Below are 25,307 nucleotides of genomic sequence, written 5' to 3'. Positions count from 1 at the left end.
TTAATATTTTGTGAATATATTGGTACCATTTTGAATTTTCGGCACTGGTTCCGAATATATTCCGGTGTACAAGTCTGCACAACTCTAACAAAAAAATGACTGTAAAGTAAAGCACTTTGAGATCATTGTATGAATTGCACTATATAAAACCAGCGTTTTTCATACTTTTGCTAACACAGTGGTGTGTTCAGGGGTGTCCTCCTATGTGCGTGTCTCTTTTGTCTAGTATGCCTGCACCCCATGCTCCAGGTCTAGACATTTTTCTTGGAGTGGAAATTCTTGTATTGTTTTTTCTCTCTGAGGGTGGTCGACAGGAAATACTCAATGCAAAACATGAGTTCTGGTCAAAAGTAAAGTGCAAAACACAGCCTGGATATAATCCCATTGCTGGCATGAACTCCCTTCACTTCAAAGTGTATAGTCTCTTGCAGTTGAAAAAACATGTTTTTTTTCCATATTTAATTCAGCAAGGAAAAGGACTATTGGTCTGGTGTTTCCAGCATTCCATGTCCATCTATTCTGGCAATTGTAGCTTACTGTTTTTTTTTTTTTTTTAACAATGCTTCCAAACATCAGGTAACAAAAATAGCAATGTGGCCTAAGAAATAAAGAGCTGAATCTATTATCAATACAAACATTCCTTTTGACAAATTTTCAATCCAATAGCGTAGTAGTACTGTAGGGTTAGTACTTCGTAAGAACTAGTGTTAAAGAGTTGAGTACAATGGTAAAGCCAGGCAAGTCTGCAAGTAAAGACAGAAGTGTGGACCGCTCGCTTTCCAGAAGCACTGTACCTGGTGTCTTGCGTGCGAGTTCCTCCGTCCTCGGCTAGGTGCATAGTTAAAGTGGAAGATGAAAATAGAGAGGTGAGATAGACAGCAAAAATAAAAACCAGAAAGCCACAGGCCAGAGCCCACACAGTTTCATTTATCAGATTAATGGTAAATATAATGCACTGTTCAAGCATAGGAAAACAAGGAACTCAGGACCTCAATGAAATTCACATGAATTTCTTATTTTGCCTTCGACTACAAACCAGTCGAGATTTAGTGTGGGGTTGTGAGGTTTAAAGCCCACCTAATTATGAACCCCACAGCAAATTTGGATAAATTATACCAAAACATGTCTTACAACGACATCTTTAAAATCTTAATAAAGTGAAGTGAAAACCGTAATTGTTCAGGTAGTAATGTCAATAAACACTGGTGTTGTTTTTCTTGAGGTCATTTTATTTCCTATTTTATTCACAAATACTATGGGTATAACAGGATTTTCACTTTGCCGCTCTTTTACTCTGCTTGAGGTTCCAGCATTATATTGTATACAGCCCTGGGACAGAGGGGGAAACATAATGATCAGCCTCAACACGCTTGAGGGTTGTTTGATCATTATCATGAAGAGGTGAGTGGGGATCGACCTCCAAGATGGCCGCCACCAGTACCTTGACAAAGGATTCCAAGTTCCCATTAAACAACTTAGCATTAAACAGGGAGCGGGGCCTAGGCTTCCTCTGTTTCTGGGGTTTGGGGGGAACATTTGGAGGCCTAGGAAATGGAACAGGAGTTACCTATATTATCTTTTAAATGGTTTTAAAATGACACACTTTTAAAATACACCATGAGACTGAAAAAGGAATAACAGTTTACAGTATTTCAACAATTTTAACGACAAGCTTCTTTCTCTGTAAAATAATAATTAATAACATTTCTTATAATTCTTATTATCCCCTGGTTGCATGTTTAATAATGCTTTCTATTACTACTTTGCTATTAAACATGCTTTACAAAATATTTAGATGTTATTTGTTACAGACCCTTAAAACTAAATTGTTACCAAGTGCTGAATTATATCCAGCAAAAATCAGATGAAAACATTGTCAAAGGTCATTATGCAAATGTTACTTTTAGACAATCAAATCATTCCAATCAAATTACAATACAACTGGATTCTAACAGTTTTAGGGTCTATATTCAGTATATAGTGAATATAATTACAGTATGTTGCGAGATTTTCCCAGAAAAAAAAAAATCTATTTGCCTTGCTTTTAAAAATACACCAATGTCTCAACACATAGAGATCATTTACAAGTTACTGTTGGGATTATGAATACTGTGTTACCTTAGATTTGTCAGCCATTCTGTTTCACCAACTGTGTATGGCCTAGATTGTGTGCAAGTGGGCAATAAGGGCTTGGATATCTTTATTGTCCAAGTTCATGATGTCTTCCAGAGTTTATCAGCGTACTTAACATACTCAATAATATTTATGTTATATAGCTGAAAAATGTAAAATAGTGCAATTTAATGTCACCATTGTACAGGCAGACAGAGATCTCTGAGGCTACACTATATGGGTTTCACATGGAAAACATCGCTCCCAAGCATTTAAGATTGCTACCGCACCATGTATCTATTCAAAGACTGTGTTAATGAAGAATAGGTGCACTGCTGACTGATGCATTGATCTAAGGTCTTGGAACATCCTGATGCCAGTGATGTTTCAACAGTAAATGTACTATTCCATGCATCAATTTCCTACCTGGTTGTCATGTACTCTGCTCTGTAACCTAAGGGAAGAAATGAGAAAAAGAGGGATGGTTGAGGGCCTGGGAGTCTAATGTGGAACTAGCCTGCTTAGCCTGCAGTACAGTTCACACGTTCAGTAAGGCATGCTGCTTACCATCTGCCTGTATTGCAATCGCTTTGTAACTAGGCTAAACAGTGCCTTTAAGTATAGGAATGATACCTTCTAAAAGTATCACAAAATGACAAGGGTAATCTATGGAACTACTTGTCAGGCCAACAAAGGAAGACCCAGCTGCTGACAACCTAAACATTTATTATCAGTGTAGCAGCTTTTAAAAAAGGTACCTAGAATTATTGTTTGGGTTTTTTAGATACTTTTAAAAAGTCACTATCGAGATGCCATAACATCAGCAAATCACAAGCATGGTTTATGTATAATTAATTAAATCACAACTCCAAACAGTAACTTATTGTGAACATCTGGAAGTAATTTGTGGTTGTTTATTGACCTTTAACCGAGTGAATTATATTGACCTACTGCTTGAATGGGTTTGAGGCTCCTCAAGGTCATACAGGTGTATTTTCTTTCAATTCTAAATTAGCACCACACAATCATTACTGGGATGCAATCTGTATGAGATCTGTTATGCAAGTGAAGTAAAATCATTTCAATTTAAGGGTTTTTATCAATTTAAAAGGGGAAAGGTAGCATTTAAACATAAAAAGCAGGGCAGAGTATCTCTAGTAGAAAACAGGTTCTCTAGTAGAAAATACCTTCTCCGAGTGTCCTTTTCAGTAAGTCGTGCTTTGCCTGCAGCTTCGTGATGAGATTGCTTCCCTCCAGAAATTCTTTAAATTTCTGTGGAGAATTGGAACAATTAAATCACATAATTAAAAAAAGCACAACCCAAAGCACTCTGTCCTTTATTAAGAAACACATGAGAACAGCAGTGGTACTCCCTCGCAAGGTGACACGTACCATGAAATAGAACTGTTCCGTCTCTTGCTGGTTCGCCCTTCTCTTGGCGATGCTGGGCTTGCTGAGGTACGTGTCGGACACGGTCGATTTCACAGACTCAGTGGAGCGGCTGTGCTGGAAACACTCAGACACGTCGTAGTCCTCAATGGTCACCATATCTTGTATTGTCTGAAGTGTGGCTTCAGTGGTTTTTTTAACCTTCACAAAATGGAGAAATTTAAGTAAAATATCCTGTGTTTTACACAGGTAACACAGGTAATATATATACAGATAACGTCCAAAGCATGTGGGGAAAGAATACAGAGTATTAAAACGTCACTGTGACGTCATTGCCTGAATTCCCTTTTCAACACAAATAAGCAGCCGGTTTGCAATCTTAACTGACAGCATAAAAGAAACTGGCCCAGAGAACATGGAGTCATATGGTCGTCCTATAAAGAAGTGCTCTGCATTGATTCTGGAAAGGCGTCCAAACTATAGACTGATTGTGTTCCATGTTAGGGTTTTTTTTTGTTTAGTTTTTTGCATTGTTGAAACAGTAGGGGTGCCATCAGAGAACAATTTTGAAAAATGCACTTTATTATTTTATGGTTCTCTAAAGGGCAACAAGAGTTTATGGTTAAAAAGAAATAATGTTAGAATATTCTTTCATGTATTATTAAAAGAGTGCATGTGGAATTTCATCCAACAGGAAAATGGTAAAATAAAAAAAACCCTAAACCCCTAAAACCACCCCCTAGCTACGCCACTGCTGAATTAAACCTTTGGAAAATTGGAGTTCTCAGCCAAGATCCACGTCCTGCTGTAGTTCTGTAATGGCTTCACGGCGGGCTTGCAGTGCCAAAAAAAGACACACGTTTCGGAGGACGCAAGTGCTCGTATTCGTCTCTCCCGAGTTAGTGCAGGGGTTGCAGCGGTGAGCCGGGTTGAATAATTGGGCATTCCAAATTGGGAGAAAATCAGGGGTAAAATAACTGATTCCAAATTAAAAAAATATATAATAATAATAATAATAATAATTTAAGTGTGCCATACAGTACAGTACGGTATAGTACAGTACATTCATACAAACTGACTGACCAACAACTCCTTAGTTCTTCAAATTTGGGAACTAGTACAATGGTTGCAACTTACTTCATAATTGAATTAATAGTATTCTGTATAAACCAGATGAACTACAATACCTGCATACATAACAATGAGTTTCTTTTTCTGGAGTATCATGATACTTGTATGACAGTAGGTACCATACAGATATAGTTCTGTTGTACAGGTGCAATGTGGAAACCAATAGTAGGTACTGTTACACTGGTTTGGGGTCCTAGTTTTGCTTCAATTCTGGATAAACAGAGAACTGTATTCTACAGTGCAGTCAATCTACTTAGCATGACCACTAAATGCACCTCAAATTAAAAGTGAAGAAACTACAAAGAGGATTAAAGTAACTTAAAATGATATCCCGCTACATAGAAAATGAAGCTAAGATGCACAGAATTCATAAATAAGGGGAGGGCGGTGGGGGGATGACTAAAGTAGGAACACTGAAGGATAAATGTCATCATGAGCCTTCTAAGAACTAAGCAAGCGGGAAGCTGAAAAATGAATGACAGACTTTGAAACCCTCCACTGAAGGCTGATCAAGGCCCCAGTGGCACAGTCCGTACAAATGAGTCGGTACATTAATTTTCCAGCATGGCGTACAAGTATGTGGAAATCTTTAGGGGACTGCATTAGGAAAATGCAAGCGCTTAAAATCACTTTTTAAACAACCTCTTGGTCTCAGGAAGAAAATAGTGCTCTGATGAAAACACTTCAGCAAAGCACAGTCACACTTTGAAACAGGTTATTCAATATAATTCACTGGGTAATGAAGAAAACATGATTAAATAGAATCATTCTGGTACTTTCCATTGGGAATTACAGCTAGATGAACCAAAAAGTCACAGCAAAAGAATCCCAGTAATAATAAGTTCTCACTTTTTTTGTTTACCCAGTGGAAGTGGGTTGTCGAGGATTTGTGGCACACTCTACAACCCGGTTTCTCAGAGACGTCGGATTCAGTGGCCAAGAGTTGCGTCGCACAGTGAAGAACTTATCTGAAGCAGCAGAGAGGAGCAGCAACTGGCTGTGGTTGAGACGGAAAGATTCTGGCTGGGGACAGGTAAGTAAGCTGGGCTGAGTTGAGTGGGGGACGGAGGGGGGTGATGCTGGGACGCCAGAATCACCGTCGAGCCCTCTTGAGGTGTCGTGGGCTAGTCGACGAAACACTGAGGATGGAAGGTGCCCACTTGAAAACCCCAGAGATGTACCCTACTTAGCTCAATCCAGACGGTTGTCATGCTGATGCGCTGGGGAGGCCGCACTTTGGTTGATCCCCGGAGCCAGCATCGCAGCCGTTGTGTGTGCTGATGCGCCAGGGAGGCAAAATAAGCTGATCCCTGGAGCCAGCATTACACTTCAGCCATTAACACCAGACAGAAGGATATCTACATCATCATATGGAAGGAAACGTAAATGGATGGAGACACATATGGATCACATTAGTTTACTGTAAAGCTACGTCTTAGTTGGTGCTTATCTTGGCGAGAGCCGAGTTCAAATCAGCATGAAGTTTTAACATCTACTCTCGTGTAATGGAAATCATGAAGATCTGGATACGTCCAGTGACTGCTGTGAATAGTGCAGCTGGCAACAAGGGAAAGACCTTGTAACAGCCTGGAGAGACAGCTGACAGGAGGAAAGAGACCCCATTGGGGCTGGTAAGGGTTAGCTACCCTTGTCGGCAGTATCCAGCTCTGTGTTTACAGGATGCTGGAGACACCCGCCCAAGGCTTCTAAGAAATTAAAGAGAAAAATACCCCTAGAGTCTGCGAGAGCGGGGGCGGAAGATGACTCAACGTTGGACAACACGGTTAACGACTTAGGAACGGAAACGGATATGAGTATGGAGAGTACTTCACAAAAGACTAGTTCAAGATCTGCAGTTAATAAAGACATGGAACTCCAGGTTTGTGTCTGCGGCTGGAGCAAGGCGACAACGGTCAGGGGTTTGAAGATTCATCAAGGGAGAATGAAATGCTTGAGGGAGAAGGGACAAGGGCCTCGCATTGATCAGTACTTCTTACGAAGTCAGTCAAGTCAGTCGAATGAAATCCAGCGACAGGAAGCAAACCACAGTTCGCAGGATATCAGCACCCCTGTCATAGATGTGAGGAGGACTTGCATGGACACAGTTAGTGATGAACCTAATGATCCTTGTGAACCCGGTCAGACAAACCAGCATAAGAGAGAAAAGAACCTCAACGGGCACAAGCCTGGAGTTAAATGGCCAAGAGCTTGTGAGAAAACTGCATGGGACACAGTAAACACAGATCTCTGCGTTGCATTGGAAAGATTAAGTGGAACAGTTGAAAAGAAGCTGGATAAATTTGGGGACATCATCTACGCATATGGAAGTGAGAGGTTTGGAGTTGAAAATAGGAAGGAAAAAGTACAAACTATTCCTGGAAAGTCTAGACGGCAGCAAGAGATTGAACGCTTAGTTAGAGAAAGGAGACAGCTGAGGAACCAATGGAGAAGAGCAGAACAAAGTCAGAAGGAGGGACTCAATCTCTTACAAAGGGTCATAAAAGATAAGCTTGCAACATTGCGCAGAGCTGAGCGCCTACGGAAACGCTACAAAAAGAAGGAGCGTGCGAGAGCTAACTTTTATAAAGAGCCATTCAAATTTGTAAAGAAGTTATTCACCAGTGAGAAGAATGGCACACTAAAAGCATCTAAGGTTGAGCTGGAGAGATATTTGGAGGAAACACATACAGATTCAAAAAGGCAGGAGCCTATGTCAATTCCGTCAGACATCCCACCTATCAATCCACCAGAATACCAAATGGAGGACTGTGCACCTAAGTGGAAAGAAATAGAGCAAGCTGTGAAAAAAGCAAGGGCTTCATCATCTCCAGGGCCTAATGGAGTTCCGTACAGAGTGTACAAGAGTGCTTCAGGAGTTCTACGAATTCTGTGGAAATTGATGAAAGTGGCATGGGAAAAACAGGTTGTACCAAGAGCATGGCGCCGAGCAGGTGGAGTCTTTATACCTAAAGAAAAAGATTCTACAAGCATCAGTCAGTTTCGTCCCATTTCCCTATTAAACGTAGAAGGCAAGATTTTCTTCAGCATTATTGCTCAGAGATTGTCAGCTTACCTATTAAAGAACTGCTTCATTGACACTTCAATACAAAAAGCGGGCATTCCAGGTTTCCCAGGTTGCTTAGAACACATCAATGTGATCTGGCAACAAATTCAATCAGCTAAAAAGGAGAGGAAGGAGCTCCATGTGACATTCCTGGATTTGGCTAATGCATATGGTTCAGTGCCACATGAACTACTTTGGGCAGCATTTGATTTTTTCAGTGTACCGATGACAATAACAAATTTAGTGAAAGCCTATTTTGGAGATTTGCAATTCAGTTTTTCAACTTCAGAATTCAGCACTACATGGCAATGCCTAGAGGTTGGAATAATGGCAGGATGCACCATTTCTCCACTGGCTTTTACCATGGCAATGGAAGTAATCATTAGGGCATCAAAATGGGTAGTAGGAGGAGAGCGCTTGGCTTCTGGAATGCGACTACCACCAATTCGAGCATACATGGATGACATGACAACCATGACTACAACAGTAGCCTGCACTAATCGATTATTGGGCAAATTAACCAATAACATTGAATGGGCACGAATGCAATTCAAGCCCACTAAATCAAGGAGCATCTCTATAATTAAAGGCAAAGTAGTAGATAAAACATTCTTCATTAATGGTGAGGCAATACCAACAGTGTCTGAGAAGCCAGTGAAGAGTCTTGGGAGATGGTACGACGGGGATCTAAAGGACACAGTTCGTGTGGGAGAAGTTAGACAACAAGCAGTGGAAGGGTTGAAGAGCATAGACAGCTGCGCTCTACCAGGTAAACTAAAACTCTGGTGCTTTCAGTTTGGTCTACTGCCAAGGTTGCTGTGGCCACTGACTGTGTACGAGGTTTCTTTGACAACAGTAGAGAAGCTGGAAGCTTTAATCAGTTCATACATCAGGAAATGGTTGGGAGTTCCACGCTGCCTCAGCAGAGTGGGACTTTATGGTAAAGGAATACTGCAGCTACCAGTCTCTGCTCTAACCGAGGAGTTTAAGTGCGCCAAGGTCAGACTGGAAATGACTTTAGTAGAGTCACGCGATAAATGCGTAAGGGAGGCAGCACCTGTGTTGAAAACTGGAAGAAAGTGGGCGGCAAAGAAAGCTGTGGAAGATGCAAAGGCTGCCCTTCGAATTGGTGATATCATGGGGCAAGTTCAGCATGGAAGAGGGGGTCTTGGTTTCAGTTCAACTCCTCCTACATGGCACAAGGCGGCCCCAGCTCAAAGGAGGAAGCTGGTAGTCAACGAGGTGCAAAAGCAGGAGGAGAGGATGAGGTGTATAAAGGCCATTTCCCAGGCCAAGCAGGGAGAATGGATGAGATGGGAGAGTGTGGAACAACGCAAGATTGGCTGGAAAGACCTATGGTCAATGGAACAGAGCAGGATCAGTTTCCTCATCAGGTCAACATATGATGTTCTCCCATCACCACAGAACCTAAACCTCTGGGTAGGAGAGGATCCCTCATGTCCTTTGTGTTCATCACCTGCAACATTAAGGCACATTTTGACAGGATGTAAGGTGGCTCTTAGCCAAGGACGGTTTACTTGGCGCCATGACCAGGTGCTGCGATGTTTGGCCTTAGCATTGGAAGACAAGCGTAACATGACCAATAAGTTGTCACCTGTTCCATCAAAACATTACACACAAAAGACAACATTCCTCCGCCCAGGAGAGCAACCACCAAGAAAAGGTGTTAAAACCAATTCTCGACCAGGACAACTGGAAGCTGCTAGAGACTGGAAAATGCTGGCAGATGTTGGTCAACGGCTTATTTTTCCACCTGAGATTGCCACCACTAACCTTCGACCAGATATTGTCTTGTGGTCTGGATCAGCACGCCTTGTTCACCTGGTAGAGTTAACAGTGCCATGGGAGGATGCTGTAGATGAGGCGTATGAGAGGAAGAAACTGCGGTATGCTCAACTAGCCACTGAAGCAGAACAGCGAGGATGGAGAGTTCGGGTTTACCCAGTGGAAGTGGGTTGTCGAGGATTTGTGGCACACTCTACAACCCGGTTTCTCAGAGACGTCGGATTCAGTGGCCAAGAGTTGCGTCGCACAGTGAAGAACTTATCTGAAACAGCAGAGAGGAGCAGCAACTGGCTGTGGTTGAGACGGAAAGATTCTGGCTGGGGACAGGTAAGTAAGCTGGGCTGAGTTGAGTGGGGGACGGAGGGGGGTGATGCTGGGACGCCAGAATCACCGTCGAGCCCTCTTGAGGTGTCGTGGGCTAGTCGACGAAACACTGAGGATGGAAGGTGCCCACTTGAAAACCCCAGAGATGTACCCTACTTAGCTCAATCCAGACGGTTGTCATGCTGATGCGCTGGGGAGGCCGCACTTTGGTTGATCCCCGGAGCCAGCATCGCAGCCGTTGTGTGTGCTGATGCGCCAGGGAGGCAAAATAAGCTGATCCCTGGAGCCAGCATTACACTTCAGCCATTAACACCAGACAGAAGGATATCTACATCATCATATGGAAGGAAACGTAAATGGATGGAGACACATATGGATCACATTAGTTTACTGTAAAGCTACGTCTTAGTTGGTGCTTATCTTGGCGAGAGCCGAGTTCAAATCAGCATGAAGTTTTAACATCTACTCTCGTGTAATGGAAATCATGTTTGTTTTACTTTTAACCACATTTATTCTATAACCACTGGGGCTTTTACTAAATTACCCATGATACATTTGTTTAGCTTTTATTTTATTATGAAAATGCTCTACAGATTACAGTACTTTAATCTCTGAAGTTTAGTGCCTTTTTGCCTTGTCCAGCATTGCTTGTTTTTGGAGATAATTTGTGTGTTCTACTGAAGCCCCAGAATGGCTATTCTGTGCACACTGAGGTTGTAACAAAGCCCAAGGCAAGACTCGAGACAGTTCTGGTATGTGAATAAACACACAGAAAATACCCCTATTACATGAGTTTATTATGCTTCCAAAGTACAACGAAAAAAAAATGTTATTGATACCTTGTGCAATTGCTCCAGTGTGAGACATTGACCATAAATTGTTGGCAGTTTGTATAGTATTTCTATTTGTTTGTTGTCTTATTATTATTGTCTTATTATGGCCTGGTTTATTTTTTCACGAAATTAAGAAATTAGAACAAAAATGCTTTGGACTGTTGGTCTTGCTGTTGAGCAATTTAGTAATGAGAGGATCAAGATGTAATGGAAGGGGGTCAGCAAAGGGAATCCTGATAAAATTACAAAACATAAAAACAAACACAGTTTATTTAGTGGGAAGAGCGTCACTAGTTCACATTTCATTTCAGCCACTCCCCTCACTGTCAGGGTATGAGATACAATAAGGTTCCTTGTGTCTTTGTGATGATCCCAAGATATTTTACAAAAGAAGAGAGTTTAAACAGCTGGATAAACTTGTCTGTGAAGTCTCCCTCTCACAGAGTACGGTCAGACAAGGTGCACCCAGTGTAATAATATGACACGTCACACACGTAGATAGAACTGTTAATATAACAGTGTTTTTCCCCAAAGAAACTCTAACCATTAGAAACACCACAGCAAGTATTGCAGTGGTCTTGATATTGTGATATTGTGTATTGGTTAATACTATGTCCTTGAGCTACCATTGAGCCTTACAAGACCATTGTAATGCTATTGTTCTGCCACTGCATTACAATTAAGGATAAATGGGTAAGACAAGACAGTAATGTTACAGCTGACGTGGTAAGTCTTTTCAAGTTTTGTGAATACAAATGTGTTTTCATATACAGTATAACTGAAGTACTTCCTATTGAATTCCAAAGAAGCGAACTGTGACTACTCCTTATACTTTGAGGGAATGGCATCCTCATGTTTCAATGTAGGCTCGGGAATCATTACTGAACCTATTTCCCTTGCAAGAGGGTGGAATTAACATCAACTCACCTCCTCATTCTCGATTTTGAGAGTAGTCAGCCGGGATTGTAACTGCTGGAATCTCAGCATTAGCTCTGCCTGTATGGGTTGCTGGGCACTGACCTGACAAACCTGACAGGAAAACAACAGGCCCCATTAGCCTCTAATAGAATAACATAATTGAGCAGCAAAAGCAGGAAAGGCAGCAGTAAAACTCTGATTTATGCCCAGAGGTGGTTGCATTAACAGTTATTGCTCATCACAATAAAAAAATATAAACTCTTCCTTGCGAATGACACGTGGTTTAACAGTCATTATTATTATTATTATTTATTTCTTAGCAGACGCCCTTATCCAGAGCGACTTACAATTGTTACAAGATATCACATTATTTCTACATACAATTACCCATTTATACAGGTGGGTTTGCTCTGGAGCAATCTAGGTAAAGTACTTTGCTCAAGGGTACAGCAGCAGTGTCCTCCACCGGGGATTGAACCCACAACCCTCCAGTCAAGAGTCCAAAGCCCTAACCACTACTCCACACTGCTGCCCTGTCATGGTAAGTATTGTACATTTATATGGACTCTGAGGTATATCAAGTGAAGCCATGTTAGGAACTAGTTGGTCTTGTGCTGTACTGTACAGGTTGTTTATAAAGTACCTAGGCCTCTTTGTGCTGCTGCCATGGCAACACTGGTCCGTATGACTAAAATAAAGTGCGATAGTCATGAAACTCTTTTACACTGTTGGCTTCTTTAACAAAGAAGAAGCTTAAAAATAAATTTGGAATATGCAGATATTTCAAAGACAATGCTAAAGGATGCTGCTTCCTGGTACCTAATTAGTTTATGTGTAGTAGTTCCAACTCTTTCCAATGAAATCGGAGGTACCAGTTTATCTATAGCGTATATATATAACTAACATAAAACATACATGTGAAGAACCTAAAGATTCTTGAAACAAAAAAGGAAGACATTAATAAATCTCAATAAAACTAACAAGCTAATATTACAAGCACTGGCTGCCACTTCTTTAAATACTGCAAGACATTGATTTCTGTTAGTGCCATTGGTTGTGTGACTGACCTCATCCCCCATGTGAGACTGGAACTCAAACTTGATGGGTGGGCAGAAAGCAGAGGGGTACATCTCCATGAACCTCTGCCTGTCGCTGCGGGGGTCCAGGTTCTCCACTGCATTCTCAATGATATCCAGGCCCTCATGCCGGGAGGTCTCCAGGTTATATTCAGCAGACAGAACGGTGCGGAGAGCTCTGTTCAGACTGGCGTGGTATCCCAGATCGCAGCACTAGACATCAGAAAAGTGAATGAAACCCTTCATGTTTGTTGGAAAAAGGAAGCATCCTGTCCAAAAATAGCATTTACACTAAAATAGAATGCCTTGGCATCTGTTTATTGTATTTTTCCATAGCACAGACTTCTTGCTGCTGTCAAGTTTGGTTACACATACCTCCAAAGCTAGTTTAGTTCATAGATATAAAAGTACATACAGGGTAGATCAGCTAAATACTTAAGAATCATCTACTGTAGTGCACAGCTGCACACTGCCAGCAATGCAAAAGAAAATATGATCCTAAAAACCTCAACACTTTATAAAAAGTAAGGTTTTGATCTTGAAACCTGAGCTGAAATCTTTGGTGATATGTTAAATCAAAATGAACCAATTTTAAAACTATGTTTTAAACTTTTTCATGAACTAAACATTATATATTGCCTATAAGTACAATAAAAATAAAAAATACCCTTTAAACTATAAACCAATCCCTTTATCACATCAAAGCAAGACTTAAAGGAGGCATTTCAGCTGGTACAAACATGCAGCTGTAATTTCAAACATCAAATGTTTCCACAGCTAGGTCAAATACAATTCAAACCTTTAGCTAAGTCTTAAAAATACTGTACGTAAACCATTAGTGGCCATGCTAGGATGTCATATATTTTCCTAGTAACACAAAAACAGAATATATGTTTCTGTTGCATGTAATACCACAGTCAATCTTCTTAACTTAATAAAGTAAAAAATGAGTCATGTTTGTACATCTTTGTACATCATTTTGATTACAGTTGATGCAACAAAACATCAGGTTTTGTTTCAGACAACTCCCAGAGGGAATGACACAATGCAGTTTATTCAATAGATTACATAAAAAAGTTTTTCATTCTAAGGTCTTGTGACAGGGCAGAGGCCCTGCACACTGGGTAATGTGTGTTTTGTGGCTGCTTTGCACAGCCACAAGGTAATTGTTTAATTGTTTTATTGAGCCAGATCACCTGGCACTGATTTAAGTATGTACACCTGCCTGTAATTAGACAGGCAGGTGTATAAGCAGGTCAGAATATACCCGTGTGGTCAGACCTGAAAAGGTATTGTGACACTTGAAGTGTATTTGTTTTGGCTACCAGTAAATGGCTCAGCTGTCCAGATATAGTTAAAACCGACAAAAGTTTAACTAGTACTCCTAGAAGGAGTTAGGCTTTTGTTTTTGTTTGATTTATTTTGTGTGTACAAATAAATATACAGGCACCACCCTGTTTTGAATTCATCTGTTGAGAGTTTCTTCATGTTACACAAGAAGACAGTGTGAAAAGATCCTGAAAGTGGCAGACTTACCCCAGTTTGCCACAGTCTGAATAACCGGTTTCAGATTTCAGAAGTGGACAGTTACTGGATTGTTTCTGGTGGTTGTTCCTAAAGAATATGCTTACTAAGTTAAATCACTATTGGGTTAGCAATTCTTAAGATATATGTCAAATGTAAGCATGACCTATGAACAGATGGACAGACAAGGAGACACACAATAAATGACGTTACCAAGTTTTCTCTCAATTTGATAAGCAGTTCTCTCTATATTGTGTATGTAAAATTCTGTAAAACTATAGTCGCTGATAGATGAAATGGTAGTTGTATCTGTCCAGAGATGATAGACAAAGAGAAGGAGATGTAGAAGAAGAGACCTGTGAGGTCTTGAAAGCTTGCGATTAATTTCTGTTTAGTTAGTCCAATAAAAGGTTTCTCTGTAAAACTATACAAATGTATGTACTGGCACCTCCGCTATATTACATCCTGATCTCCAAATATTGGTCATATAAAACTTAATGAGGGTTGTAAACCACTTCTCACAGGTTACAGCCCCAGTAAAAGAGGTTTATTTATTAATCTGTAAGAAATGATAATGATGTACTGCAAATATCTCCAAGTGAATCCTTTGCCCTTTAGCCATAATAGAATGTCCCAATACTTTAGAATCCCAAGTGAATTCAAGGGGACGGTCCATTTCATCTCCTACATTTATCCAGATTAGGTTATTTCCTCTAAAGCCGTTTCTCAGTGCAAGGCGACAAACGGTTTAATCTAAATCTGTTCTTCCCTTTCAGTGCTTTGCGTGCAGCCAGGATGCCCACCTGCAGCAATGCATGTTAAGGATCCACTGATGTGCAGGGCAGGATCCTTATTGTTCTGCTCTAATTACAGGCCGGCTGTGATTGCGCTGTGCACTGAGTCTGATTCTAAGGGGCTCTTTGAGGTCGTTGCTATCGGTGTGCTGACCATTAAAGCGCATTATATGAAATCAGCTCAATTCGGCAGAAGAGAAAGCTGTCTCTCACCAGCCTGTGCAGTAGAAAAAATCTTGGTTGTCTCTTTGAAATTAGGGGCTGGGGCAAACCGGTTCTGGCAATTCTGAAACAATTGCCACCTATAATCCATCATTTGGTCAGTGTGATGAATGCTAAGTCTGTAGTGTTTTTTTGCTGTTGTTTTTAATTAGTGGTATCCTCAGTGCACGCCCATAATAAGGAGCTGCTTTCAGAGCACACAGCATAAGATTTTAATAACATCCTGAAACAATAAAATGAGTTACATGCGGTGGTCCTAAAAATTATGCAGACAGTTTCAATATACAGTTTTGTATATTATAGTTAGATTCAATTGTGTAATAAAGTTCCCATCACAACCTGCATGTTTCTGCATTAAATGTCACTGCGTCTTCAGGAAATTCATGTATCAACACAGGAAAATGACCAAATTACATTTTTAATGATGTTTTCAATCACTCTGAAAGGTTCTTATTGCAAGTACTCAAATATTGTCTTCATTTTTTGATAAATTACTCATATATTGAGTTTTTATTGTAGTAAGAACTATCAGAATGATTGAAAACATGATAAAAAATAAAAACATAAATAATGTTGTACACAATTGAACCCGGCTGTGATATAAAACAGCAAATCAAGAAGGGCTGTTATTGAAGGCTTAACAAAAAAAGAATGTGAAACAAAGGCTCCCAATTTCTCTCCAGACTGATCTGAAAATGTTGCAGTTTGAATATAAACAGGATAATGCACGAGACCTCTGTACAAGGTGCCTACAATGAAAATAAAATCCAAAAGCATTTAAAATGAATATTAGTGAATTCACTGTACTGCTTCGAAATAAATTGATAAATATTTGATGCAGAACTAATTAATGTTGCTTAACGCTGTGTGCATGCTTATTTGCATACTTGTAACTAAGCAGATGTTGATTAACAAGTGAAATGTAATGACCTTTGTCAGTGTCTGTGAGGTTTGATTTACATAAACTGTTAACCATTTGCTTTTAAAATAACGTTGACACGTGAAACCTCAAATTCACCTGCTTTTTTTGTGAGAAGCCAATAAATGCCTTGAATACAGCACCGACACAAATTATGGAAACAACAAATGACTTACAGCAAGCCTTTTAAAGAGGAGACAATTATCTATTCAGGGATACCAAAATATTTTGTAGGTATAGGGGTCTGAGTGAGGAAAAATGGGCAATAAAATCTCCCCCCCCCCCCCCCCCCCAATCATTGTTGTTTCCATAATTTGTGTCAGTACTGTATGTGCTCAGGACGCAGCAGCATGGTTTTCATGAGAGGAAGTGCTGGTACTTTAATGAGGCCGTTTTTAGGGTAAGCGTAGAACCTTGTAGGCTGTGTAACAACAGACAAAAATAGGATTTTGTCTGCATACAGCTATAGAAAAATGATATCAGAAAAAACCATCAATGATTTAACATCAATGGTGTTAACAACAGGGTTCAATTTTAGATGTTAGTGAGAGAGATTGTTGTCTCCATGTACATGGTTTTTCCTTGTTTGGGCCTGGTTTTTAAGAAGAAAAAAGTCAATTAAGTGCTGCTTCTGTTTTGTTCTGTTCTGTTAAAAATCCAATGAAGAGATTCCACCTGTCATACAAATAAGGGTGGACTGTGGCATGTTTAAGCAACAGGGCTGGAAAAAGTAAAAGTACCTGTTCTTATTTTAGAGCGCACAGATATGCTGCTCTGTTATTGTCTTGGCATTTATACATTACATGTGTGTAAAAGTATTGAGTGGGATAAATAAAAGTGAAGCTAACATTCAGGAATTAGAGAGTGTTTTCTATGATGCTAAAACAGGGCTTTAGTAATAGGCTGCTGTTATTCAGTGGATTTGTCTTTTAAATATAATAATAACTAGTTATTGCTACACACATTGCTGCACAGTCCTTTGTTTCAGGTACTCACATCAATTAAATCAGAGAGGTCATGAACGTAGTACTTGAAAATAGAAGAGTTTGTCGCTTCCAAAGTTAGAAGGTATTCGTTCCGTGCTTTGATAGACTTCAGCTTGTTTTCTGAGTATTTGGCTTGCCGCTGATAAAAAAAAGATACAGAAATTGTAGTTAAACCAGCACAGTCATTCATATAACAGCTCAGATGAGTTTTTGCCTGTTGCAACAAGACAAATTCTGCAGGTATACGAGATGAAGTGACACACGCACTCTTCATAATTTATCATGGTTTGCCTTGTATTTTATTTATTTTTTTAATTGCTTTATCATCCCTCTATGGGCTTTACAATTCTTATTTCTGTTTTACCATGCTTTCACTATGCTCTATTACACATTGCTTTTACTGAATGCCGTGAGAAGCTGACTCATTGTTAGAACAGCCACTCACGTAAACCTCTACCTTTACCTTTTCCTTCATCTTCTCAATCTTCTTTACCGAGCTGCGTCTCTGGTGCTTGTCCTCCAGACGGATGCTGAAGACGGGATCTCCTGACCTCCCAATCTGCTTCTCCTCCTGCTTCTCAGCCTCCTTCAGCTTGCACTCAGCACTGATGCTCTCCGTGTGATACATGTGATAAGTCTTCATGACCTGCGCAGAGTTAAGAAGTGGTGGGAAATTAGGGGCAGGAACCGCTTCAAACACTCAATTACAAATTATAAACTAAAACTCAGTGAAACCATGGCATCTGTTTTTATGTTGAGAAAATCTTGCAGTAGTGTAGTTCATCCTTAACTTCAAATACTCCAATTCTGAGGTATATAACGAAAGTAGTAGATCATGGTAGAGTGCTCCGCTATGTGACTTACACATTAATACACTGTGAAATATTGAAAACAGTGAATTACTGAAGGGCACTTACAGAATAAAATATAGTGCTTGTACCACTATGCCACCTTATAACTGGTTCCTCAGTAGTAAGGGACGCCTTGCAAAGGGGAGTCACTGTATTATTAGAAGAATTATGATTAAAGTATAGGTAATAATATGTATAGGTTCTTGACTACATAAATATAGATATAGGATTGATCCAAGTTTATTTTCATTTGATTCTAATAAAACCTTGCAATCCAAATGCATGCAAGTCAAGTCCTTGGAGATAAACTGCTAGAAGAGCTACAAGAGATTGATAGCGTCAGAGACGGAATTAATCCGTGTCTCTTGGGAACTCTCCTCAAATTTTTTTCCTGCAAATATGTCATTTCTGTAAACTGGATCAAGATGCCTCCTGGAATGCCCCTGGAATGAATTTCTAGTTCAAACTGGTACAATTGGGGAAAATATTAAAGGGCTTCTCGTGCAACTCATTTTAACAATGTGAATTTAAACTTGAAATGTCAGCTAATTGCACAGTACTGTATATCACTGTGTAATACTGTCTCATTTTGAAAATGCCACAGTCTGAATATATATTTTTGTATGAATTGATAATTTCTCAATAAAAGATTCAACAAATTTCTCTCTCAACTGAAAATATATATCAAACAAACCCTATGACCTTCAAAAGTGCAAACTGTGACCATTAATTCAATTTAACAACCAATTATTCATGCATTTGCATTTTTTTCATTGTATGTGTTGTATGAATCTGCCACATACTACAGAGCTGCCTGACACTTATTGCCCTGCCTGTAATTATGGTGCCAAAATGAACTATTGATTGGTCGTATAGCAGCAGCATTGCACGAGCAAGGTCATAGATTTGGGACTGTCTCTGTGTCACTCTCAAAGACTTAATATGCAATCAGTTATTACTTTAGTATACAAGCATAGCCGTAATGTTTTACGTTTACATAAGGAAATATATTTGATGCCTTTCAACCCTCTGTATGATGCATTAATGTTATTTATTTGCCTTATGTCATATAAATGTAACTTTATATAGAGAAAATGCAACACATACATCTATGGCCACTTTATTAGGACTGGTCTAGCTGATTTATCATTGTCTTAAATTAGAGAAGACAATCAAATTGATCATGTGATATGACATGTGATCCCTGCAGCATTAAAAAGCTGTGGGAGCAGTACAATTGCAAACACTCTATTATTATTATTATTATTATTATTATTATTATTATTATTATTATTAATATTTATTTCTTAGCAGACGCCCTTATCCAGGGCGACTTACAATCGTAAGCAAATACATTTCAAGTATCACAGTACAAGTAATAATACAATTAAGAGCAAGATAAATACTCTACCAGAAATTGGGAAAGGCTAGCAAGTTGAGCAAAGTTTAAGCCATGAAAGTGTGGCTGCGAATAAATTCTCTTCAATGCAATTACAATTACGGTGATGAACAGGCATTAGCCAGTTTCTAAGTAACACCTCAGCACTTACACTACCAAATGTAAAAGGGTATTACAGCATGCGAAGCAATATGTGGATCCAAATTTGGAATTTATTTTTTCCTTACAATTAGTGGCACAATATACTGCAGTATAAAATGGCCCTTACTGTATATAGCTCATTGAGAACCTTCATTAAATCCTCTTGTAGTTGGAACGTAATCTCTTTACTCTATATAAAAAAAGAAGAAAAAAAGACATTAGTACAATGAAATCAAAAACTATATTTGGAGTAAACACGACAGGCCCCCCAATTTTCTTGAAAATTGAGGAGCATACGTGTCATTCCATGACAAATCATCCAACAGGTTACACCCTACCACCCGATTTAAACTTGGTTCTTGGGGCTGTTTCAGGCAAACAAGCTCAAATTTACATTTTTAGACTGATCAGGTCAAGAGGTCAAAAGTTAGAGAGGTCAAAATGTGGTTGATGGGTACCCCCCTCCCCTCTTAAGGTTAACCAACTTTGTACTCCAAAACAGTTTGTGCTATAGACTTGTGCAAGGTGTCATTTTATTGGAAATTGCACAGCAAATTCAAAATGCATTTCAAAGAAAACAAAAGTTACACCTCAATAAAGTTGACCTTGGTAGTGAAATGCCCCATGCAGGTGTTTATTGCCCTTTATGGACTTGAACCTACATTTTAAGTGTTCAGCATTGGCCAGGATGTATTTGCCGGATACAAAGATGAATGTTATGCTGTTGAAGGCCATCTTGCAAATGAATACATGCCTTCAGGGGTTACAATCTGGCCATCAGTGGGACGCTGCAAGCTCATTTTTGCAGTTTTTCACTTGATTGTTTCCCCAATACCTTTGCCATGTGAAGTTACAATATGAAATTGAACAAGTTTTTGTATTGGGCAGCCCACCATCACTGAAGTAATGAATTTTGGAGGAGTTTGGATTGAAAGAATTCCTGGCACCTATTATACTCCACATCAATGGGAAGTTCTCAAATTCTGAACTGAGTGCAAAACCTTGATTAACATCTTCCACACTTTACTTCATTACTATGATAGTAGTGCTAGTAACATCTCCATGTCACAAAAAGTAATTGTTCACCTGGAATAAAAGGGCCTGACGTTTTAACCACTAATGATGTGGCCTTCACCCCAAGGTCAAAGTTCAAAAACTTTGTTGAGGTGTAACTCACAGGTGGACCTATTCCAATTAAACTGGTACCCTGGTGATTGCCTGGTCTTTTCATTGCACTCACCTTGCTAACCCACTTATTTAAGTACTAATCCAGTTTCAAAGCATTTCAGCGCAACATACTGTATGCAGTTAGAAAATCTCGTAAAATCTATTTGAGCCGATAAGTTAGGTTGTAAAGCTGAGTAAGAATTTACCACATCAAATGTAAATCCTTTTTAACATATCGCACACATGCAGCTGTGTTGTCCATGAACTAAAGGGGTTATGACTGATGAAACAATTTCATAAATCTTACTTCTATTTGCTTTAGTCTCACATGTGCAGTCTTGAAAGAAGCAAAGTGTTATAGCAATTTTTTTTTTTAAATATCTGGTACCGTGCTAGGTTGAAGAAAGCTCTAGGCTTGCATGCCTTATGTTCAAGTACACTGTTATACTCGTGCATTCTAGGTCATTTCACCTCAGGAATATCTTCAGGGTCAAAGCATGTCACTGGCTGCAAAGAATGTCAATAATATTTCTCTATTCAATCCTGAACTTCAGTCAATGTCTGCTAGCTGTAGAATACGCACATAATGGACATATAACAGTATAATTGGTCCTTTGTGAGATAAAGGGAGATGCTTTTTCAGGAAGGCCACATATTGTGGTTGCTCCACTTCATGCAGCTGCTCACGGAGAAACAGCATTGGCAAGCTGTCGGAATGCTCCAGAAGGGAGTCAAATGATTTGCTGCAGTACAACTGGGTACTGTATTCACCAATTTATGGATACGATACCAGCAGACATTAGGTGTTTGAGACAAGTCCCGAATTTGATGTCCATGACACAATGCCATTTCTACATCCCGATGACAAATACCTTGAAATCCCAACTGAGAAACGAATGACCCATGTTGCACTTCCTCTCACAAACAGACTCAGGCAAGCTTGCGTTGACTGGTTCAGACACCACAGGCTGGAATGTCATGTTTTCTGCTCCACTTCAGTAATGGTTGTCTCCAAAATCTGCTGCTGTGTTTTATACCCTATTTCTGTGATTAGTATAGTGTCAAGACTGCTTTATGCAAAATACACATTTCCCAATACTTACCCAATGTAAATTATTATCAAATATATTCAAAAGCAGTTCCATTTTCAGAATTAAAATGTAAAAGTAGTGTCAGTTTTCATGTATATCCAAAATTGCAGGACTGTCAGGTTTTCATTCATGAGGAACACCATGGATAACTCACTTATATGATTCTCCTATTCAATCATGTGTTACATTCCAGTCACATGTCACTGACTGTCCTATAGTGTAAAACACCAAATCTAAACATGGGTAATAAACAGAATCATTTACACCACCCACTAAAAAAGAACACACCCATCCTCAAGAACATTTTGTTCAACATCTGTGATTTATATAATGACTGACTAAGGCATTCAACAACAGCCTGTTCCTAGTAATTTTTAAAGACTCCTCTAATCACCATGATAAACCACCAACAGTACAAAAGAATCATACTGCTGCTTAAAGCAGAATGCAAACAAAAAGCTGCATTTTACATAACCCATGTGTTTCTGCTATGTTCTGTACACAATATGAAATGCACAAAGGAGTGTAAATCTATGCTAATCACACTTGATAAACAATGAAGTTAAAAGAGCTATGCAGCATATGTGTACAATATTGTATATAAATTAAGTCAATACACTTATTGTGCACGTTACTGAACAGAGAGTGGAGGTATTGCTAGGAAAAGCACTGCTAAGTGTAAGGCAGTGTTGCATGGCCTAGATCTGCCAGTATGTTATTGATGAAGTTCTTTCTACACCTTAAATGCTGCATTTCTCAGTGCTGTTCCAAATCCCCCATCAGTTGACTGAAGGATGCAGATGTTGCTGTTTGTGTCCTACTTAATTTTAAAAGGATACTATACTATACTATACTATACTATCTACATTTTCGGAACATTTAAATTTCACAGTTGCAGAGGGGGCAGAAATTACTGTCGCACACCCCTATGGGGCAAATAATTCTAAAAACCATTATTAAATTGTAGAATACATAAACCACATAATAAAATATGAACCAGGTAAGAAAATAGAGATGGGCTCCTGAGTAATGTGTTAATGCAAGAACAGAGTAAAATAACCTTGATTCATGTCAATGCTCTGCAGTGCATTTCAGGTCTTCTTGGTCTTTGTGTCCTTTTGGACTGTTGGTAACTATCAGTAGCAGTTACCAACAGTCCATTATTTATAGCTGTATTTTAAACAAACAAAAAATGGATGTTAAAACAATAATTAAGTATTTGGTAAATGCATGGTCAGATGACATGGTGTGTCTGCATCAATAGTGGTAGTGTATGTGGCTCATTCCCTATATAAAGAAATATAGTCATGAAAATGACTTGCTGTATTTTAACTCTTTCAACACTCTTTAGATTATAAGACAACTATAATAAAGTATCTTTGTACTTAATGATATTAGGAGCACACAAAAAATATACTGAAAGCCTGAAAATCTTTAAAATATGTTTTTTTTTTTTTTTTTCACATATTTTAACTTGCATGAAGTGACCTAATTAATTCCTAAATCAAGATGACTGAGGAATACATTGCACGCTTGTGAGGTCAGTGAAGGCTGATTTAACTGGCCTAATTATTTAAATTCTCTAGGACCTTCTATATATATACCTTCTAATATAGACCAAAGAAAGATTTACCAGAACTGTGAGTTGATATAAGATCATCTCAAATACCTAAATATACTGTAATTTTACTGTCATTAAAGTACGATTTGGGTGTTGTTTTGTCTTGTTTTACAGGAAGGAACTTGTTACCCCCCCCCCCCTCCCCCCTCCCCCCCCTTCACCAACAAGGGATAACATATCATGTATCAGTCCCCATGTTTACTATTGACCAGATCAATGTCAACTATTTGTAACTGGTAGCTCTGCAGCTAGCAGCAGCAACGGCTCTCTGTGTGCTCTCTTGGTTCAGTTAAGATCGACTCAGCTATCTGCATCTGTTGGCAATATGTGCATTTTAGGGCAGGAATGGCCAAAGTTGGCCCTTCCACTCTTTGTTCCAACCCTTTTCTAAACTGTTTAATTGAAACAATTCAACCTCCATCCGGACCCTGAAGTAGTTAATTAGCTCATTTTACCTGTTAAACCTGGATTGAAATGGCCCACGACTGTGATTGGACACCCCACTTTTTAGGTATTATAATGGAAATTGTAGTAAATTAACATAATTGGGATGAAAATAAAACAATGAAGATTAATTTTTTTAGTTAATTTGCAGCTCAGTTTTTTGTCAAACAGCCTACTCTTTGGCAGCACGGCACTGAAGATTTTGAAAAATTATGAAAAAATATTTAACAGGTGTTGTGAAGATGGCTTGGTGAGTTAAAATTAGTTTCAGGTAAAATGCAGAGGAAGTAAAGTATCTACACAGTTTTATGGTCTGAAAACTGACAGCAGTCTTACTGCCACCTGCCCATCTGAGCAATCAAAACACCTTTAAAAAATACAGTTCAACACGGTTACAGCTAAATTGCATTTTTGAATTTCTTGTGGGCCAGCCTGTCTAAATAAACTAGACTGCAGTTAACCAGGCCCTGTTTTTTCTAGATCCAATGTTGGCAGGGCCTTAGCCATCCATGAAAAATCACAGAGGCACTTGCCCATGCACCGCGCAACACCCCTCTGCAGCTTACAAGCCGCTTCCACTAGCGGTTTAGAAACGCAATATTAATAAGCTGGGTTCGCTAAACTGTGGCCTGCCAAGGGAATGTATTATTCTTTATTATTAGGCTGATATGTACTTCTTTCTAATCAACATTATTACTTTGCCTTGCCTTGGTCGTTTCAAAACCTTTTCGAACACGTTTAACTGCTATGGTGGTGAACTGAGCGGTGTCGCTGCAGTCTGCAATTGCAGTAAAATATTTTGAAGAGCACAGAGGCTATAGATATCAGTGGGACTTGGGGGAAAAAAACATCTCCAACCCCATCAAGGAACTTTACAACCAGCTCTGCAATAAGAACAGGTGCAAGGTCACCCCAGTGCTCTGGTTGCAAGTGTCTGGTTCAGACTTGTGTGTCTGCTGGTGTTTACATCCAGAAAGGGATTCTGTATACCCAGTGGGGGGATTTTGTCCTTCCCAACGTAGATGAAGCCAGCACAGCTGACATCTGGAAAAGCAATACATTCCCATCATGAGTGTAATTCCCCTTGCTGGGCAGCTTGACACTTGAAACACAAGAGCTGCCTTAACTTTGACTATGTAAGGACCTTACATCTGGGATTGTCTCTTTAATCCAATGTTGTGGCCAGAACATTTCGAATTTTGAAGTACAAGAAAAGTGTCTTCAGTTAAAATCAACTCTGGAAAGCCGTAATTGAAAGCAGATCTAGTTGTGCTGTGCAGATGTTGTCTAAAGGATTGAAGGAAACTCTCACGCACGGTCGTAGCTTCATTGGAGGACAGCACCTGAGGTGACGTTATGAATGTAGCTTGAAGAAAACTAGATTTGTCTGCAACAGCTTGCGCAAGCAAGGAATGTTTTTTTGTTTCAGAATAAAGAATTCTATTAAGCTTCCTTATGTATCTGTTGCTTAAAACTTTTTTGTGACGTACAAGAT

At 39.3% G+C, this 25,307-nt stretch overlaps 1 protein-coding gene across 4 annotated transcripts in view; it reads right to left on the bottom strand.

Moving 5' to 3' along the window:
* Nucleotides 1-25,307, bottom strand: part of LOC117415683 (SLIT-ROBO Rho GTPase-activating protein 1) — a 93,862-nt gene that overhangs the window by 20,763 nt on the left and 47,792 nt on the right. For 2 of the 4 annotated variants that reach the window (XM_034026327.3, XM_059027520.1), the window contains exons 4-12: nucleotides 19,617-19,679; nucleotides 17,562-17,744; nucleotides 17,109-17,237; nucleotides 12,645-12,866; nucleotides 11,587-11,688; nucleotides 3,505-3,702; nucleotides 3,300-3,384; nucleotides 2,539-2,566; nucleotides 1,442-1,544 (exon numbers count right to left, since the gene is read on the bottom strand). In XM_034026327.3, the coding sequence (XP_033882218.1) occupies nucleotides 1,442-1,544; nucleotides 2,539-2,566; nucleotides 3,300-3,384; nucleotides 3,505-3,702; nucleotides 11,587-11,688; nucleotides 12,645-12,866; nucleotides 17,109-17,237; nucleotides 17,562-17,744; nucleotides 19,617-19,679 (1,113 nt within the window). Of the gene's footprint in view, nucleotides 1-794; nucleotides 829-1,441; nucleotides 1,545-2,538; nucleotides 2,567-3,299; nucleotides 3,385-3,504; nucleotides 3,703-11,586; nucleotides 11,689-12,644; nucleotides 12,867-17,108; nucleotides 17,238-17,561; nucleotides 17,745-19,616; nucleotides 19,680-25,307 lie in introns of all 4 variants that reach the window. The other 2 variants (XM_034026329.3, XM_034026330.3) reach the window with 1 other exon arrangement.

The sequence above is a fragment of the Acipenser ruthenus genome, chromosome 7 (genome assembly GCF_902713425.1).
Source record: "Acipenser ruthenus chromosome 7, fAciRut3.2 maternal haplotype, whole genome shotgun sequence".
In the NCBI taxonomy this organism is placed as follows: Eukaryota; Metazoa; Chordata; class Actinopteri; order Acipenseriformes; family Acipenseridae; genus Acipenser; species Acipenser ruthenus.
This window is presented reverse-complemented; position numbering and strand designations above follow the sequence as displayed.